This window comes from Gopherus flavomarginatus, chromosome 5, assembly GCF_025201925.1.
Source record: "Gopherus flavomarginatus isolate rGopFla2 chromosome 5, rGopFla2.mat.asm, whole genome shotgun sequence".
Lineage (NCBI taxonomy): Eukaryota > Metazoa > Chordata > Testudines > Testudinidae > Gopherus > Gopherus flavomarginatus.
In genome coordinates, this window is record NC_066621.1 from 27,823,115 (window position 1) to 27,842,217 (window position 19,103).

Consider the following 19,103-nt stretch of genomic DNA (forward strand, 5'->3'; position numbering starts at 1 on the left):
CCCTCTGGCCTCAGCTTCACAGTTACAAAAAGAGAAATAAAATTACCTTTGAAGCACAGGAAAATTCACAAGCTAAAACAAAAGATAACCTAACGCATTTCCTTACCTTACTTACAATTTCTGTAATTTTAGGTGGCTCATTCCAGGTTTGTTTTCAGGAGATGTACCTGCTTGGTCTCTCCATCCATCAGGAAACGGAACAAACAAAGAGAGCCACAAACAAATTCTCTCCCCCACTTTCCTCGTCTCCAGATTTGAACGTATCTTCTTTCCTCATTGGTCCTTCTGGTCAGGTGCCAACGAGGTGATTTGAGCTACTTAACCCCTTACAGGTAAAGCGATTCAGTACAGCTGCCAAGGAGGGATCTTATGCTACCCTTTTCTTTATATTTATGACAGAGCTGGTGTGGGATAGGTATGCCCTGTCACAAGGAGCTTCATAGATTATAAAACAATAGGGTTAGAAAGGAGCGCAAGGGTCATCTAGTCCAACCCATTGCTAAGATGCAGGATTTGTTCTGTCTAAACTATCCAAGACAGATGGCTATCCAGCCTCCTTTTGGACACCTCTGGTGAAGGAGATTCCACGAGCTTCCAGTAGCTTCAGCCAGGATCTCACTTCTGATGTGACCAGTGCTTCTGCAGGGAAGTGAAACGATCAGTCTGAGAATGTCTGGATTTTCTGTAGCACTTTGGGTTCCCAGGTCAGCACCAGGATGAGAGAGTAGGCTTTGTACCTCTGTTATGCTGAGATTGATAAGGGACAGATTGGCCAGACAAGCTGGTTAAAGCAATCCCAGGGCTGCACTAACTTGCACCCCCTGCTGCCTTAGCCCTAATGGACATTGTGGTAGCTGGGAATCATCAGGGTGCAGGACCATCTCAACCACGCCTTCCCCTGCCTCTGATCTGCCTGAGATGCCTCCTGTGCCAGAGGATCCAACGCTGTGGTGCTATCTCTGTGTCTGTCATGGGGGCCTGCTGTACCAGAGCAGTTTACTTGGAGGCCTTGCAGCCACTTTGCCCAGTGTACATGCAGTTGTGCACAGAGCACAGAGGAGACTTTCCAGCACCCTATGGACCTCTTTGGAGGGAAAATGGTACACTTCATTGCTGAGCTCCATGGCTGAGGCTCTCTTTATTTTGAAATGCAGAGAAATTCAAGATAAATGTCACAAAACCAGTTCAGGGCATGAAGGGACCCAACTCCACAGCACATCTCCAGGAAGTACAATGCAAAGCCCCATGTATCACATCACAGTCTCTCAAATGCACACCCACAAACACAGTTTGTTTCTAGCAAACCAGCCCTTCTCAACCCCAGTCCCAGGGACACACCCAGACCTTTGCTTCTTTGTTTACTGTTTTTCTATCCCATTAGAAATCTAAGCAAGAGATTGAAGAAGAGGGACAAGCACTGTCCCAGAACGAGGGTATTTGTGGCAATGTCAAGCTGTGCTGCCTGCAACCTCTGCTGGAAGTGACAATCCGAGAAGCTGAAGCTCAGCCCTTTGAGGTGCTCATGCAGTTCCTGTACACAGATAAAATAAAATACCCACGCAAAGGTAGGACAGCAGGAGGAGGATTCTGCATACCAAACCTGGCCCATAGGGGCTTTTTAAAAAAAATATGAAAATTTAATATTAGCAATTTGTGAGCAAATCTTTATATTTATCACTGATGCACCCGCTGCTGGAATTCTGTGTCCAGTTCTGTTGTCCACAGCTCAAGAAAGATATTGAAAAATCAAAGAGGGTTCAGAAAAGAGCCACAAGAGTTCTTAAAGGATTTGAAAACATGATATGTAGTCAGAGTCAAGGAGCTCATTCTATTTATCTTAACAAAGAGAAGGTTAAGGAGTGCCTTGATTACAGTCTATAAGACTTACATAGAGAGAAATTTTTAATAATGGACTTTTCAGTCTACCAGAGAAAGGTATAACACAGTGCAATGGCTACAAGTTGAGCTAGACAAATTTAGACAGGAATAAGGCATACATATTTAACAGAGTAATTAACCTTTAATCACTGACCATTTTAAAATCAAGATGGGATGTTTTCCTAAAAATCTCCCTTGGGAACTATTCTGGGGAAGCTCTGTGACCTGTGTTAAACAGGAGATCAATGTAGATGATCATAATGGTAATCTCCCTTGGTTCTGCTATCCTAATTACTCTTGATGGCATCAGAAATTGGATTGAGTAAATTTCTGACCTCACTGGACATCTCTGAAGAACCTTGTATTAGAAGCTCTCTAGAGCTGTGGAATGACATTGTTTCCCTTTGTGATGTACAGGTCATGTGCAGGATGTACTGCTTATCATGGACGTGTACAGACTAGCCCTGAATTTCAAGCTCTCGCGACTGGAACAGCTCTGCCTCCAGTATATTGAAGCATCTGTAGATCTACAGAATGTGCTCATTGTGTGTGAAAATGCTAACAAGCTTCAACTGGAGCAACTAAAGGTAAACACTGAATTTCACTAACAAGGTTACTGATAAAAAATTAAGAATTAAAGCTCAATATAGTCAATGTAGACATTGACTCATGGACTAAACATATTATCATGTTGTTTTGTGGGTTTTAAGGCTTTGAAGTTGACGTTGAAATTGGAGGTAGCAACTTAAACTTCCACCTGGGGCTCAGCACCAGCATTAAATTAGATTCCTTTCCTCCCTCTTCCTATGCCTTTAAGGCTTGGTCTACATTACAGAGTTTGGTTGACCTAGGGCAGCTTATGTTGACCTAACTCTGTAAGTGTCTACACTAAAATGTAGCTCCCACCAATATAAGTCACCCACTACAGTGACCTAATAACTCCACCTCTGCGAGAGGTGTTAGTAGATGTAATTAGGGTGACGCAATGCCTGTGTGGACATGCGTTACTTACATCTTCTGTTGGCTTTCAGCCCTGGGGAGTTCCAGGTGTCAGTGACCCCCAGTACCCCACACAGTTAAGTTGGTGGAAGCACTGCTGGTGAGAATGTGCACAGCTGACAGAAGGTGGACATGAACCACCACTTTAATTACTGTGGTGGCTGTACATCGATTTAATTTAGTAGTGTAGACATGCCCTAATGCAGCAGCTGGAACAGCTACTGCCCTAAAAACATCTCTTTACCTGAAATTCCTCTACAGTTCTTAGGTGGCTGTCATGGATTCCCAGAGTTTGATCTGTGTCTTAGCCTTTAACCAGTCTCCTGGGAGTACCCCTTTACTGTGCTGGACCCCTTGGATCCCCAGTGTTTTCCAGGTGCAGGACCATGGCTTCCACAATTTCACCTCTCTTTCTCTGTGGCTCCCTTCAGGGAGTCTAGCTGAGCCAGACTCCTACAAAGAGATATTTCTCCTTTCAGAGTGCAATGTTCTTAAGTAACTGCAGCAACACCAGATAGCCTTTCCCCAGCAAGGTAACCTTTATTTGTCGCCTGGAGCACAGAAAGTCTTTGGGTTAATATGAGAGTGGCAGACTTATGATAGAGTCCATATTGGTGGAACCAGGGCTTCATCCTGCTCTGCTTCCTCTGAGCTCTGGCCTCCTGTCAAGGATTCATGTTTGGTCATTGAGGTTCCCATTTATTTTTTCTGGACTCTTCATTGCTTTGTGCCAATTCCAGCCAGCTCATGATGGCTCATTCTTACCACCTCAGACAGCTACAGGACCCAAACCTCTTATGCGTCCTGCTCTGTTCCAGGAGAAGCATGTTAACCCTCTGCCTCCAGTGCAGTGAGGAGATGCATATAGTTTACAGAAATATTACAGAAAATTCACACATTTGTCACAGGAATTTCTCTCTCTTTACTAAAGTTTGTCTGGTTTCTTAAGCTCATTTCTTTTTCTCTGTTACTATCTCTTCAAGTATGTGTCAGTGTAGTCCCACTGTAGGTGTGCACAAGCCTCATGTGCAGAAGATCAGATATTTTGAATAGCTCCCACACAATGCCGTAAAAGGCGGAGCAGCCACAACCCCCTTCAGTTCCCCCTACTGCCTTTGCTTATCTCTGACCTGCAACTCTCTTCAGAGACAGATCTTTTAAAGTGCTTAGTGAAGAATTCTTATAATCAAATGTGTTCTCTAAAGGATATTGATTGGTGACACCTCCTCACCCCATGTGTGGCAGGGTAAAGTGCTTCTTGCCAGCTCCCATGCCTTGTGACAGAGTTCAAACCCTGCCTGTCCTGCAATGAACTAATCCCTATCATGGACAGACAAGCCAATGCCTCTCTTGCTTAGGAGAGAGTCACATCCTGAATAATTCCTTTGTGTGCAAGAACTCCACTAGGACCTGCAAGTCTAGGAATTCATGACTCAAGCTACATCTACTTGAGCAGTCCATACAGGTCACTTTGGCCCCAGATGTGACAATTATGACCAGAATGAGGATGGTTAAATTAACGTTGACCAGTGATCCCTTGAGTACTCTTCAAACTCCAGGATCAGGCAGTGGAAATAAGGCAAAGAGGACACAGGCAGAGTTGACACTGAGGATGTCAACGGCCTCTTAAGAGCTTGGCGTTATGCACCTTGGCATTGACAGACTTGGCATTGGTAAATCTGGTGCTGAGAACTTTGGCTTTCTTACTGACTGCCCCAACTCAGTGAGTAAAGCTGGCACTGCATCCACTTATAAACTGGACACCCACTGATGTAGCCTGTCCGAGCATACACCTAACTCCAAGACTGAGAGGAACTCCCAGGGGGAAGACATGGGATGTTTCGCCAAGGAAAAAACCCTTAAACAATTGGGAAAAACAATGGACCTGCCATGATCCCAGTACCAATGCCTGTGATGAAGCCAAGAAAGTTAATCAGTTGGCCCCATTTGTTGTCAGTAGCTACCGGTGTGTTGCTCTGCTCTTGTTCGATGATGATAACAGTTGGCTGCATGCGTGTTCCCTCTGTGTGCTGCCCCGGCTCTGCGCAGATAGCTGACACAGCAAACCCTGAGAGAACCCCCAAAGACCATAGACTCTAGTAAGGTACGAAGGAACCCGAGCTAGGTTTATTGTCAAACAAAGCACAGTAATAGTTTCCTATAGACTCTACAGGACATACTATGAATATGTGCCCCCTGGCAATGGACACAGCTCAGTCAGTGGCGGGACTTTCCACTGCCCCCTAGGCTGGCCAAAGATGTGCACTCCGGGACCTACTTTTATACAGTTACAGGACAGATTACTCATCCCTCCTGAGGTACTGAGGTACAGTCTCTTAGCTCATTAGGGTCCTGTCTCCCTTTTGATCATGTTGTTCCAGACATACAGATCTATCCATCGTGCTGTCCTGTCTTTAAGATGCACCTGCCTGTTAAGAACATAAGAACAGCCATACCGGGTCAGACCAAAGGTCCATCTAGCCCAGTATCCTGTCTACCAACAGTGGCCAATGCCAGGTGCCCAGAGGGAGTGAACCTAACAGACAATGATCAAGTGAACTCTCTCCTGCCATCCATCTTCATTCTCTGACAAACAGAGTCTAGGGACACCATTCCTTACCCATCCTGGCTAATAGCCATTTATGGGCTTAACCACCATGAATTTATCCAGTTCTCTTTTAAACACTGTTATAGTCCTAGCCGTCACAACCTCCTCAGGTAAGGAGTTCCACAAGTTGACTGTGCACTGCCTGAAGAAGAACTTCCTTTTATTTGTTTAAACCTGCTGCCTATTAATTTCACTTGGTGACCCCTAGTTCTTATATTATGGGAATAAGTAAATAATTTTTCCTTATCCACTTTCTCCATCCACATCACTCATGATTTTATATACCGCTATCATATCCCCCCTTAGTCTCCTCTTTTCCAAGCTGAAGAGTCCTAGCCTATTCAGTCTTTCCTCACATGGGACCCTCTCCAAACCCCTAATCATTTTAGTTGCCCTCTTCTGAACCTTTTCTAGTGCCAGTATATCTTTTTTGAGATGAGGAAACCACATCTGTATGCAGTATTCGAGATGTGGGTGTACCATGGATTTATATAAGGGCAATAATATATTCCCAGTCTTATTCTCTGTCCCCTTTTTAATGATTCCTAACATCCTGTTTGCTTTTTTGACCGCTCTGCACACTGCATGGACATCTTCAGAGAACTATCCACAATGACTCCAAGATCTTTCTCCTGACTCGTCGTAGCTAAATTAGCCCCCATCATATTGTATGTATAGTTGGTGCTATTTTTTCCAATGTGCATTACTTTACATTTATCCACATTAAATTTCATTTGCCATTTTGTTGTCCAATCACTTAGTTTTGTGTGATCTTTTTGAAGTTCTTCACAGTCTGCTTTGGTCTTAACTATCTTGAGCAGTTTAGTATCATCTGCAAACTTTGCCACCTCATTGTTTACCCCTTTCTCCAGATCGTTTATGAATAAGTTGAATAGGATTGGTCCGAGGACTGAGCCTTGGGGAACACCACTAGTTACCCCTCTCCATTCTGAGAATTTCCCATTAATTCCTACCCTTTGTTCCCTGTCTTTTAACCTGTTCTCAGTCCATGAAAGGACCTTCCCTTTTATCCCAGGACAGCTTAATTTACGTAAGAGCCGTTGGTGAGGGACTTTGTCAAAGGCTTTCTGGAAATCTAAGTACACTACATCCTGTTCCTTGTTGTGTCTATGGAGTGTCCTTGTATCAGGCTGTCCAGGTACCATCTTGGCACAAGTTCCTCTTATTAGCCCTTATGTGTGAACACACCTGCTTTTAACAACCCTCTTTTCGCCAATTTCTATGAGTGAGGCCTGCCTCTGGCTCACAGCCCAACTTTTGCTTAGCAGTGCCTGGAAGTACTTTGGTTCAGGCCTCAGACTAGGCCTCTGACACAAGAGTTTATATTTCAGGGCCTTATCTTACTACACCATTCAGTCCTTCAGTACTGTCTTTCAGTGAGGAGATATATTCCTCCTCACTATTGCCGATGTATCCCTTCTTGGTGACATTGAACAGAGATCTTTCTTCCCTGCCATTGGAGAATGACCTCGAGGATATTGGGGAGCCCAAATTCAGAGCACCACTTCAACCAGCTCTGGAGTGGCATAGGCCAACCAGCCCCAACCTAGTCAATACCCATAAATATGCCACCTTGTTTGGCTGTATTGACCTTACTGTGGACCATCCTCCCACATGTGAAGGAGTAGTTTAGCCTCTCCTACATGCAGAAAAAGGAATGGATCATGCTTGTTGATGGCTTTGCTGACTAGCCCATCCACAGTGGAATGAGAGGTGGGCCCACAGGAACAGGAGATGATAGGCATAACAGTGAGCCCCGTCATCCCCCAAGGAATCCTCCTCACCACCAGAGAAGAAAGAGACACCAGCCCCCTCCCTGGCTAGATGATTCTAAAGCCTTCCTGGACCTCCTGTCCTGAATTGTGGAGACCCTGGATACTGAGGCTTGGACTACACTGTAAATTTATACCTAACGTAGTTATCCCAACCTCACCCCCAGTGTAAACAGTACTATGTTGATGAGAGGGCTTCTCCTGTCAACATAGCTACCGCCTCTCAGGAGGTGGAGTTACCTACACTGATGGGAGAAGCTCTTCACGAAGTGCTACAGTGGGATGTAAACCTTAACATGCTTAAAACCACTTTCACCAAACAAGGACACTCCACTAGAGAAGTAGATTGCATCATGGAACGAACTACCCAAATACCCCGAGAGAACCTGCTTCAATACAGAAATAAACCCCCCTCTGACTACACACCCGTAGTTGTCACCTACCATCCCACACTGGAACCCATATGAGATAGCATTAAACCCATACTCTATGGGGACCACATCCTGAAAGAAATATTTTCTGAATCCCTCTTCTGGCCTTCGAACAACCACGCAGCTTCTCCAAACTCATCATTAGAAGCAAGCTCCCCACAAACCAGAACACATCAACTCAAATCTTTACCCAACCCCTGCCAGAACAACAGATGCAAAACCTGTAGACATATCTCCATGGCTGCAATGCTTGACACCCCCTCCCCAACACAACTTTCAAGATCTGAGAGTCCTGCAACATGTGGCCTGCCTCATCCAATTCACTAAATGCCCCAGTAACAACTATGTGAGTGAAATGAGGCACTATGCTCTCGAATGAGCTAACAGAAAAATCATAAAAGAGAAAAACACCACGTGGGTGAACACTTTTCAGAAAATGATCACTCTATCTGACTTCTCAGGAAATCTGCACATCTTCAAAAGAGACTCCTAGGAGCTTAAATTTATAACTTTGCTAGACCCTAAAAATCATGGACTAAATAGGACTCTAGATTTATGGCTTATTACAACGATCCCACTAACAACCCCTCCGACAAGTTGCCTTCCCCCCAGCCTTTCCCCCCATGACTGAAGGGTTGTTAACAGGCCAATTAACCTTTAATGGTCCCTTGCAATGTGGTATCCAGAAATAGACTTGTATGCCACAGACCAGAACAAGAAATGCCATGTCTTTTACTCCAGAGGGGTTTTGAGTCCAGGCTTTCTGTAGTCTCATAGGCACAGGGGCTCATGTATGCCTTCTGCCAATCCATTTAAGACCAAGGATCCTGAGGAAACTCAGACAAGGTTCAGCCTCAGTTATTATACTAGACCCAGCTTGGCCCAAACAGTTCTGATACTCTGAGCTGATGAACCTGTCAACACAGCCTCTATCTATCTCACATGATTTCGCAAAACAGAAGTGAGATCTTTCACTTCTTTCATCATTACATCTGACAGTGTGGTGGTTGTCTGATTAACTGCCATTGAAAGGAGCTGTTCAAATGAAGTCCAGAACAGTTTGGTACATAGCACACGGGTGGGCAAACTTTTTGGCCTGAGGGCCACATCAGGGTGCAAAACTATAAGGAGGGCTGGGTAGGGAAGTCTGTGTCCCCGAAACAGCCTGGCCCCTGCCCCCTATCTGACCCCTCCCACTTTCTGCCCCCTGACTGCCGCCCTTAGAAGCCCCCACCCATCCAACCCCCCCTGCTCCCTGTGCCCTGACCGCCCCCTCCCAGGACCCCTGCCCCCCCCAGACCCCACCCCCATCCTACCCCCCCTGCTCCCTGTCCCCTGACTGCCCTGACCCCTGTCCACACCCCCGCCCCCTGACAGTCCCCACGGGACCCCACCCCCTATCCAATCCCCCCTGTTCCCTGTCCCCTGACTGCACCCCAGGACCCACTGCCCCATATCCAACCCCCCAGCCCCCTTACCATGCCGTGCACACTGCTGTGCTGCCTGGCATGAGTGCGCAGCCCCACTGGCCAGAGTGCTGCCTGCGTGGCAGTGTAGCTGCAGAGGAGGGGGGATAGCGGGGAAGGAGTCAGGGGCTAGCTGCCAGACCAGAAGCTCAGGGGCCAGTCAGGACAGTCCCGTGGGCCATAGTTTGCCCACCTCTGACATAGAAGAAAAACCTCTACTATACTGAATTATGTGGCAAAATGGAAAAGGTTTTCTATTTAGGCACCAGAACATTTCCCTTGTCAGTTCCTGTTTCTGCCACTCAGGACTGTCTGCTAGCTCTAACACATTTGGGACCATCCATCAGATCCATAAGAGTACATTTAGCAGTAATAGCTGCACATCATCTTCAATTCAGGGTTATACTGTATCTTCCCACCCTACAGTTGCTAGATTCTGTAAGGGTCTCATTCATATTTTTCCCCCCAGACCAAGGGCCTCCTCCTTCCTGAGACCTCAACACAGTGTTAACTGTTTAATGGGACCTCCTTTTTAGCCACAAGCAGCCTGCTCTTTTTATCAACTGTCTATGAAGATTGCCTACATCAACTCATAGGGTAGGAGACATACAAGCCCTTATGGCTGGTCCACCTGACATGATCTTCCATAAAGATAGACCTCACCCCAAATTCCTGCCTAATATTGTTTCTGATTTTCATTTAAATCAGTTGCTTCCCTGCCCAGTTTTCTCCCTCAATCTCTACTCTCAAACCAGGGGGAAAGCCAAATGGCACACCTTTTGACATAGTAGGGCTGTAACATACTACCTGGACAATACAACATCCTTCATGAGGTCCCACAGAGTGTGTATAGTCTTTGCAGATAGGGTTAAGGGTCAAGCCATTTCCACCTAAAAGTTGTCCAAATTGATACCTAACTATATTAGATCCTGTTATGAAGTAGCTAGGGTAGATTTCTCTGGGATGTTTTGGGGTTCACCCAGGCCAGTCAGGGGTTCGGTCAATATCTGCCTTTTAACCCTGAGTGTCTTGTGACTCTACAGCTTTGGTCCAGAGCTCTGACCCCAACAGCCAGCCAGCAGCCCACAAGGCTCACTCTGGCTTTGCCTAACTTGGTTACTTCTTGCAGGCTGAGTTTAGGACCCTTCCAACCCTGAATCCACCTCAAAGTCATAATCCTTCAGGGTCCATTCCCTCTCACTGGGCCCTCAGAAAGAGTATTAGGTTCCCTGCCTCTCCAGAGACAGTGCAACACTCCAGCCTGTCAGCTTCCTAGAGGCACACACTCACTGCATTTACCCAGAGCTGATGAAAGCAAAATGAGTTTAACCAAAGAACCTAGATTAAGTGATACCAAGTAAAAGAAATGAAGGTAGAGATGGTTATAAGCAAATAAAAGTGAAAACACGCATTTAAAAGTTTAAAACTGAATCTACCAAAGTACAGTATTTATTCAAGATGATCTCTCTCACCTTCAGTCTTCTTTCAATCTTTTCACAGGCTGGCCTGGCCAGGACCCATCTCACAGCTCAAATTGCTTGGTTTCTTTGGATCTTTAAAGTGAAGGATCAGGCTCAGGGTGGGCAAACTTTTTGGGCTGAGGGCCACATCTGGGTGGGGCAATTGTATGCAGGGCAGGGGCTGGGAGTGTGGGGTGTGGGAGAGGGTGTGGTGTGCAGTGTGCAGGAAGGGGCTCAGGGCAAGGGATTGGGGCAGAGGAGGGGTGTGGGTGTATGAGGGGGCTCAGGGCAGGGAGCTGGGGTGCAGGAGGGGTGCATGGTGTGGCAGGGGGCTCAGGGCAGGGGGTTGGGGTGTAGGATGTAACAGGGCACTCAGGGCAGGGGGTTGGGGTGCAGGAGGGGTGCGGGCTGTACAAGGGGGCTCAGTGCAAGGAGTTGGGGTGCAGTAAGTGTGCGAGGTGCAGGCAGGGGGCTCAGTGCAGGGAGTTGGGGGTTCAGGCTCCGGCCTGATGCCACTTATCTAAAGCAGCTCCAGAGTGGCAGCGGCACGCACTGGGGCCAGGGCAGGGTCCCTGCATGCCTGCCCTGTCCTCAGCCCCGCACCACTCCAGGAAGCGCTGCGGTCCCTGGTGTAGGGGGTGGAGGGCTCTGCGTGCCTCCAGGTAGCACCCCCGAAGCTCCCATTGGTTCCCCATTCCCGGCCAATCAGAGCTGCGGGGAGCAGTGCCTGGAGGCAAGGGCAACACATGGAGCCCTCTGCCCCCCCACCCACGGGCTGCAGGGACGTGGTGCCAGCCACTTCTGGGAGTGGCATGGGGCCCGCGGTGCCACGGGGGGCAATCCCGCTGACCAGATCCAAAGCTCTGAGGGTCCAGATACAGCCTGCGGGCAGTAGTTTGCCCACCCCTGATCAAGATGAAGTCTCTGTCCCTTATATTCCCAAAATTGTTTTTGTTCTAAAAGTTAGGATGGCCTACTGGAGATTCAGTCTCCTGTCTCTCTCAGGGATGCAAGAACTATGTTAATTCTGTCTCCTGAGTTCAGTCTCAGGTTAACCCCCACTTGATTTAGCTTGATGGCTTTGTTTAGTGCTAATATGTAAATTAAGGCTAAACAAATTCCTTTGTCTAAGACAAATTTGTTTATCGGCTTTGCCTAGGCTAGGCAATCTGGTCTTAAACATGCTCTAATAACATTATAGAGAGCATTTATAATTTCATATATAATGTTACATATGTTTCACAATCATAGATGTCAGCTTCACCTCGACCCCCCTAGCCCTGCTTCTTCCCACCCCTGCACCGCCCTTGCCCCACCCCCATTCCACCCCTTCCCCAAAGTCCCTGCCCCACCCCGCCTTTTCCCACCCCAGCCCTGCCCCTTTCCCACCCCCATTCCACCCCCTTCCCCCAAGTCCCCACCCCTGCCCTGTCTCTTCTCGGCCTCCTCCCCGGAGCATGCTGCGTCCCCACTCCTCCCTCTCCCCCCAGAAAGTCCTAAGTGCCACCAAACAGCTGTTAAGCAGTGGGCAGCTGGAAGCACTGGGAGGGAGAGGGAGGAGCGGGGACATGTCGCGCTCAAGGAAGGAGGAGGAGACGGAGACGAGGAGGGGGGAGCTTGGCTGCAGGTGGGTGTGGAACACCAGCTAATTTTTCCCTATGAGTGCTCAGGGAAAAGAGTTGGGGTACAGTAAGGGTGTGAGGTGCAGGCAGGGGGCTCAGCGCAGGGAGTTGGGGGGCGGGGTGCAGGAGGAGTTGAAAATTTGCAGGTCAGCGACATTGGGATCAGTCCACACTTTTACCATCACTCTTCCTTATTTGAAACTTCAAGATCAGACACCCACTTTGGTAGAGCTGCCTTGCATTCATTATTTAAACAGAACTCCAAGGCCCACTGTAAGGTCACTGTTTGATAGTCATCAGAAGTGGAATCTGTGTGGACAGTCACTTAAAGAAAAAGGAATAATTATTTACCTTGTAACACACCTTCAAGGTGTGTTATTCACATAGCTTACACGATCCACTTCCTTTCCTGTATCTACTATTTCCTACTCTTCTGGGACTGTATGTTGACAAAGGAACTGCGGGATTGTTAAGTCTGCTCTGGCCTTTATGGGTACATTTACACTGCAATAAAAGACCCCTGAATTAGGCTCAGGGGCTCGGGCTGTGGGACTGTAAAATTGCAGCGTAGAAGTTTGGGCCTGGGCTAAAGCCTACGCTCTGAGACTCTGTAAGAGGGAGGCCTGGGCTCTAGCCTGAGCCTGAATGTCTGCACTGCCACTTTTAGTCCCCATAAGCCTGAGTCAGTTGATCCAGACTCTGAGACTTAATTCTGTGGGTTTATCGTTGCAGTGCATGTCTTCAGGTGTGAGGCATGAGAGTATCCAGGTCACAGACGCAGCCCCAATGGATACTGTTGGCAAAAAGAATCAAATTTCACACAAACAGGGTGCATGTGCCCCAGAAATGAAATCTAGGTAGACAACACATCTTTAAGAACTACATTTACTGTATGATATGATTCTTTATACATGATTGAATATGTTACAAGATGCTACGCATCTGATCTAAAGGTTTAGAATAAAAATGTGTGATGTCATTTAGCATTATTTGAGAGATTACATGATTGTATAAGTACATTGTGTCATAACACATACACTTACGTGGGTAGAGGCAAGGTTGTGCATTCAAGGTTGTCACAGTCATCTGATGAAGTGGGTATTCACCCACGAAAGTTTATGCTCCAATACGTCTGTTAGTCTATAAGGTGCCACAGGACTGTTTGTTGCTTTTTACAGATCCAGACTAACAGGAATACCCCTCTGATACTTAACCTTAACTTGGGCATTCCATTTTGAGTGCTTAATTTTATGCATAAATAATGTTGCATTGACAAAGCTTTTTGTATTTAATATCAGAAAGAATAACAAAGATTATGCTATGTGATACTGACTTTTCAGGATTCTAGTGCAAAGCCATCTAGTTCTCTTCTCGTGGTTAATACCATCGGAAACCTTCAGTGGGTATTTTGGAATGGATGCTTTGTAATGGTTTATCCTCTATTCTGTATAAAATTATAGAGTTTCCTCAGATGAGACTGTTTTTCACTTTTTAAGGAACACTGCCTGAACTTTGTGGTTAAAGAGTCACATTTTAATCAGGTAATAATGATGAAGGAATTTGAGCATCTTTCCTCATCCCTGATAGTGGAGATAGTACGAAGAAAACAGCAGCCTCCTGTTCGAACACATTCCGATCAGCCTGTGGATATTGGTAATGTATTTTCCTTCCTGAACTAATAATCACACTATTGGTTTTTTTGAGACTTGGGCCTTTTCTACACTCAGGAATAGTTGATTGCTGGACATTGATTGCTCAGTCAGTCTAGTGGCACCTATACTGCCTCCTAGGTGCATACAACGACATGCCAATATTTGCACCGACTAAGCTTCAGGATTGCTGACACTCTGTCAGAAACAGACCTGATCACAGTGATTCCCATTTGTGACCTTTGGGTTCAATTGTTTCTACTCACTGTATCTGGTAATAAGCCCTGAAAAAGCTCCAGCTGGTCTCACCTATTTAGCAATACAACCTGGCTGCCCATTTAAGGTCAGCACAAGGTAATGAAAGTCCTCCATTGCATTGTGCCTAGGTACCAGAGAGATCACCTCCCCTTCCACAGCCACAACCTCCTGCAAAAGGTGTGTTCTGTGGGAACAGTGAAACCATCAACGAATAAATAGTAGGAGACTCCTGAATGCAGAAATGCAAATTCATCTCTTTGCATTATCCTTCCCTCAGTAAGGTTTAAATTCACCCATGCTCATATCTACGCGCACACTCCAGCTATTTCTCATAAGGGCTAGAAAGGAAAGAAGGGAGAAGAGAGAGATTGCTATAGATTGCTATAGTTTCTTCTGATTTTAAATACTTACAATGGAAAGCCATTCAGGTCCCTAGATAGACTCCTCCTGATCCCTAATGACATGGTGTTCCACAGCTAGGAGCCCTCTGCTAAAACGTTTTTTGCCCCATTATTCCCTTGCACTCCATTAGTTGAAGTGTCCCTGAAGGGCTGTCTAGAGGAACATGCTCCATGATGTGGACCAGACCATTCAGCTTATTTGAAGAACTATCCCTTGGAGAATGTTTCTCATCTTGACGCCTATGAGTATTAGGGTGGTGGGAGGAAGGCCAGGGCTTAGCACTGTGAAAAGGAGAGTGAGCTAGGGCAGCCTGCAAGTCAGAGGGGAGAGGAGGATGGGTAATCCCTGCTGAAGGTCTGATAAGGCATGGTGGTAGGTTGAACCCCACTTTGGGGCTAAGAAGAGTCATGGGTTTGACCTATGCCCTGCTGCAGGCTTCAGGATAGGAGTGTCAGTGCACACTAATCATTGCTACCAGATTGAAGAGAGTGATGGGACATAGTAAGCCTGCTGTTGAGGCCCTTATACCAATGGCATGTGTGTCAGTAGCCCGTATGTAACAGGGTAGCCTGTGTCCAGAATCAGGGCATAGGCAGTAAAGTCCAGTGGTTAGAGCTTTAGGTGGTCACGCCTGAGGGAGCTGAGTTGGTAGCTGGGGTCTGGAACCTAGGATAAATCTGGAGTCAGGCTGGAGTCAATAGCCAGGAGATGTAGCCAAGGGGTAAGCTGGAGTCAATAACTAGGAACCAGGAATGAAGCAAGGAAGCAAGAATGATTAAGTGTCTGTCTCAGCAGCAGTTCAGGGATCTGGCTTGGTGCACATACAACTTCCTGGTATTCCCTTCAGGCTTAAATAGTAGGTCTGGGACAATTGGAGATATGAGGTGGGGCTGCCAGTCATCACTACCGTGGGTGGCACTCCCCACAGTGACTGGTCTCCTGGGATGCATGTTTATTGCCTTGGGCACTGCCAAGGCTGATTTCTAGCAGTGTGGAAGGGCCATCTGCTTGGCCTCCAGCAGATGTAATTTCAAGTCCCATGAACCTCACATTGCGCCTCTTCAGGTGTGCCCTGGGGCATTGTCATGCCAGGCTTTTGTGGGTGACATTTGTGAGTCTTGTATAAGTTATGGGGCATGAATGTTACTGGCAGGCTCCCAGTACTGCTCTTTGGGGCCATAGCCTTCCTAGTCTATGAGGTACCACAATAATCTGGTGCCCAGTATAGCTCAGTCCTCAGACTTCTTGTGGCCCTGAACTGGAACTAGTAGGGTGATGGCTGTTCAGTCAGGGAAGAGATTTTCTGTGGATGCTTTCAAGAGGGAAATATGGAAGACTGGGTACAATTTGAGGGATTTGGGTAAGCGGTTTGAAAGAACAGGGCATCAACCTTGCCATTTTTGGACCTGGGATGATACATGATGATGAAATCAAATTGGGAGAAAAATAGGGCCCATCAAAGCTGCCCTTGGTTTAAGGTTTTTGCCCTATGTAGGTACTCCAGATGTTTATGATCAGTGAATACCTGGACTGGGTGGTGAGCTCCTCCCAGATAGTGGTATTTTTGCTCCTGATTGCACTCTATTGGGCAGTCATAGTCTTGGTGTGGAGGCAGGGTTTCTGCACTCCTCTTTTCAAAAACATCAGCCTAGTCTTGGTATTTCAAGGGACATTCCAATGTAGCTTCAACAGAGGGTTCTTCCTGGATCCCCCCCCCCCCCCCCCCCGCCTGAGCCTTTTGAGTTTAGGTGCTGCAACAGGATCTATTGGTCCCCAACAGTGCTGCTAACAAAACTCCAATGGAAGACAGACTTCCTGTGCTTGCCACCACATGAGTGGATTGTGGCGAGCCAGCAGGAGATACCGAGGATTGGGGAAAGTGTGGAGAAAGGGTCATGCCAAATTGTAACATTTCTTGATGCCCCTTAATCACAGCCTCCAGGGGAGTTTTTTCCTCCATTACTGGACCAGGAGATTAAGGGGAACCAACCATCAGTAGTCTCAATGAGGTTGGGAGTGATCTTGCTTTGCAGGGGAATATGCAGGACCCAAGCCTCACCTGTGTCTGCAAAGCAGTCGGGTTCACCTGACTCGATGAGAACTAGTGAGACAGGAGTTTACAGGGTCACCCTGGGTATGAGCAACTGAATCAACACCTGCAAGTGAGAAGCCCTGGGACAGAGTTCAGGGTGTGTTCCAGTCAAGACCAACGTGTGGGAGAGCTCTTTTTCCTGATACCTTGGAGTCATACATGGCAGGCAGAGATGGAGTGACCTGACTCACCAGAGTAGAAGCAGAGATGGTGCTGGCAGTGTCACTCCTTTTCTGCAGGGGTGAGCTGTCAATAGCCTATGTCCACCTGCATCAACTTGGCAGGAAGCATTGATAAAGAAGTAACAGAAAATGACCCCCATTTTTTCCTCCATTTGTTCCTGTAACCAGTTGTCTGTATGGATGGTGAGATCCATGAGGGCATGCAGACTTGTGGAAGTTTCCACCCAGGGCAATTCATCTTTAATTTCTTCTCACGGATCCCACCAGAACTGGTATAGCTGTGCCACCTCATTCCAATCTGTATCAGCGATGAGGTGGCAGAATTGTACTGCTTATGAGCCTATAGTTCCCTGCCTTTGTTGGATGTTTCTTAGAGCAGCCTCTGCTGTTGGAGCTTGGTGCAGCTCACCAAACAGCACTGAACTGACTTGCAGGAAGATCTCCCAGGTTGACAATACCAAAATGTCGCACTCCAAGAGGGGAGAGGCTTCCCCGAACAGCAGGCTGATAACCAAGCTTACCTTTATATAATCAGTAGGGTAGGACTGAGGATGTATTATGCACAGGAGGCAGCACTGGTTTATAAAACTATGGAATCACTGGTGATTACCATCAAACCATTCTGGCAGACATATCAGGGAACAGGGCACTGTGAGCCATGTCTGGAGTACAGTGTTTTCAGCATGCAACTGTGTGACTCACTCTTGCAATACCTAATTCTTCTTTGAACGCTTGCTCATGTCAATTCCATTTTTGGTGTGCGTGCGCTCACATGCACAGTTGTTGGAGATTTCTGCCTTAGCGGAATCCGTAGGGCTGGCTGTGGCACCCCCTCAAGTGGCTCTCCTATGCAGCAGTATATCAGGCATTGCTGGCCATGCACCCTCTCAGTTCCTTCTTACCACCCGTGACGGCTGGTTGGAGTGCCTTGTCTTGCTTCACAAGAACAGTAGCAGTGTATCCATTGACTTGCTAGTTGTGGTTGTACATAGTTTCATAGTTAGCTAGCTGATAGTGTTAGTTAGTCAACAGAGTCCCCTGTTAGGACTTTGCCCCACTACTCCAGCTTTAAGCCATGTGCATCATGCAGCAGGCCGATGCCAATCAGCGATCTGCACGATAGCTGTCTTAAGTGTCTGGGAGAAGGCCATCGCAAGGACAGGTGCTGCATCTGTAAGAACTTTCGCCCGCAGACTCAGGGTATGTCTTCACTACCGGCCGGATCAGCGGGCAGCGATTGATCCAGCAGGGATCGATTTATCATGTCAAGACTAAACAAAATAAATCGATCCCTGAGCGCTCTCCTGTCAACTCCTGTACTCCAGCTCAGCGAGAGGCGCCATTTCCAGTTTATGACGATGCCCTTTGGTCTTTCGTTGGCCCCAAGGGTATTCACAAAATGTATAGCACCAGTGGCTGCTTACCTGAGACGTCGGAGAGTCCAAATATACCCATACCTCGACAACTGGTTGATAAAGGGCTGGTCTCCGGGTCAGGTGTGGAAGCATCTTGATCTGGTCTGTTCCACCTGTCGCGACCTGGGGTTTATAATAAACTAGACAAAGTAAACCTTAAGCCCCGTACAACACATAGAGTTAATTGAATCGGTCCTCGACTCCACTTGGGCCATGGCTTTCCTCCCCGAGACGCGGTTCCAGGCCATGTCGGACCTTATCGTGGACTTGCAGGCCCACCCACTCATCACCGCCCACACGTGCCTTAGGCAGCTGGGCCACATGGCAGTGTGTACTTACATGGTCTGGCATGCATGACTCCGCCTCAGACCTCTTCAGGCATAACTGGCATCAGTCTATGTCCCCAGCCGGCACAACATGAACTGGGTGGTCAGGATTCCGGACAGCATCCTGGCGTCCCTCGTCTGGTGGCAGGATCCCACGTCGTTGTTGGAAGATGTTCCCTTTGCGGCCCCACCCTCATTGGTGCTCCTTGTCTCTGACACCTCAGACCTGGGCTTGGGAGCCCACCTTGGCAATCTCAACACTCAAGGCCGTTAGTCAAGTCAAGCTCTTTCCCTTCATATCAATGTCAGGGAACTCAGAGCGGTCTGACTGGCCTGCTAGGCCTTTCTACCTTGTATATAAGACAGGGTGGTACAGGGTCCTAACGGACAACATGGCTACAGTTTTCTATATCAACAGGCAGGGCAGAGCCAGATCGTCGGCCCTTTGCTAGGAAACCCTCTGGCTCTGGGACTTCTGTCTACAGTACAATATCCATCTCGTAGCCACTCATCTTACGGGGT

The 19,103-nt window shown here is 47.4% G+C and overlaps 1 protein-coding gene across 11 annotated transcripts in view; it reads left to right on the top strand.

Annotated features, from left to right (window-relative positions):
* LZTR1 (leucine zipper like transcription regulator 1) overlaps positions 1–19,103 on the top strand; it is a 261,156-nt gene that overhangs the window by 194,245 nt on the left and 47,808 nt on the right. For all 11 annotated transcript variants that reach the window (XR_007774752.1, XM_050956118.1, XM_050956120.1 and 8 more), the window contains 3 exons: positions 1,382–1,565; positions 2,296–2,465; positions 13,754–13,910. Coding sequence is in view for 10 of the 11 variants with exons in the window: in XM_050956118.1 (XP_050812075.1) it covers positions 1,382–1,565; positions 2,296–2,465; positions 13,754–13,910 (511 nt within the window). In the remaining variant the exon portion in view is untranslated. The remainder of the gene's footprint in view (positions 1–1,381; positions 1,566–2,295; positions 2,466–13,753; positions 13,911–19,103) is intronic.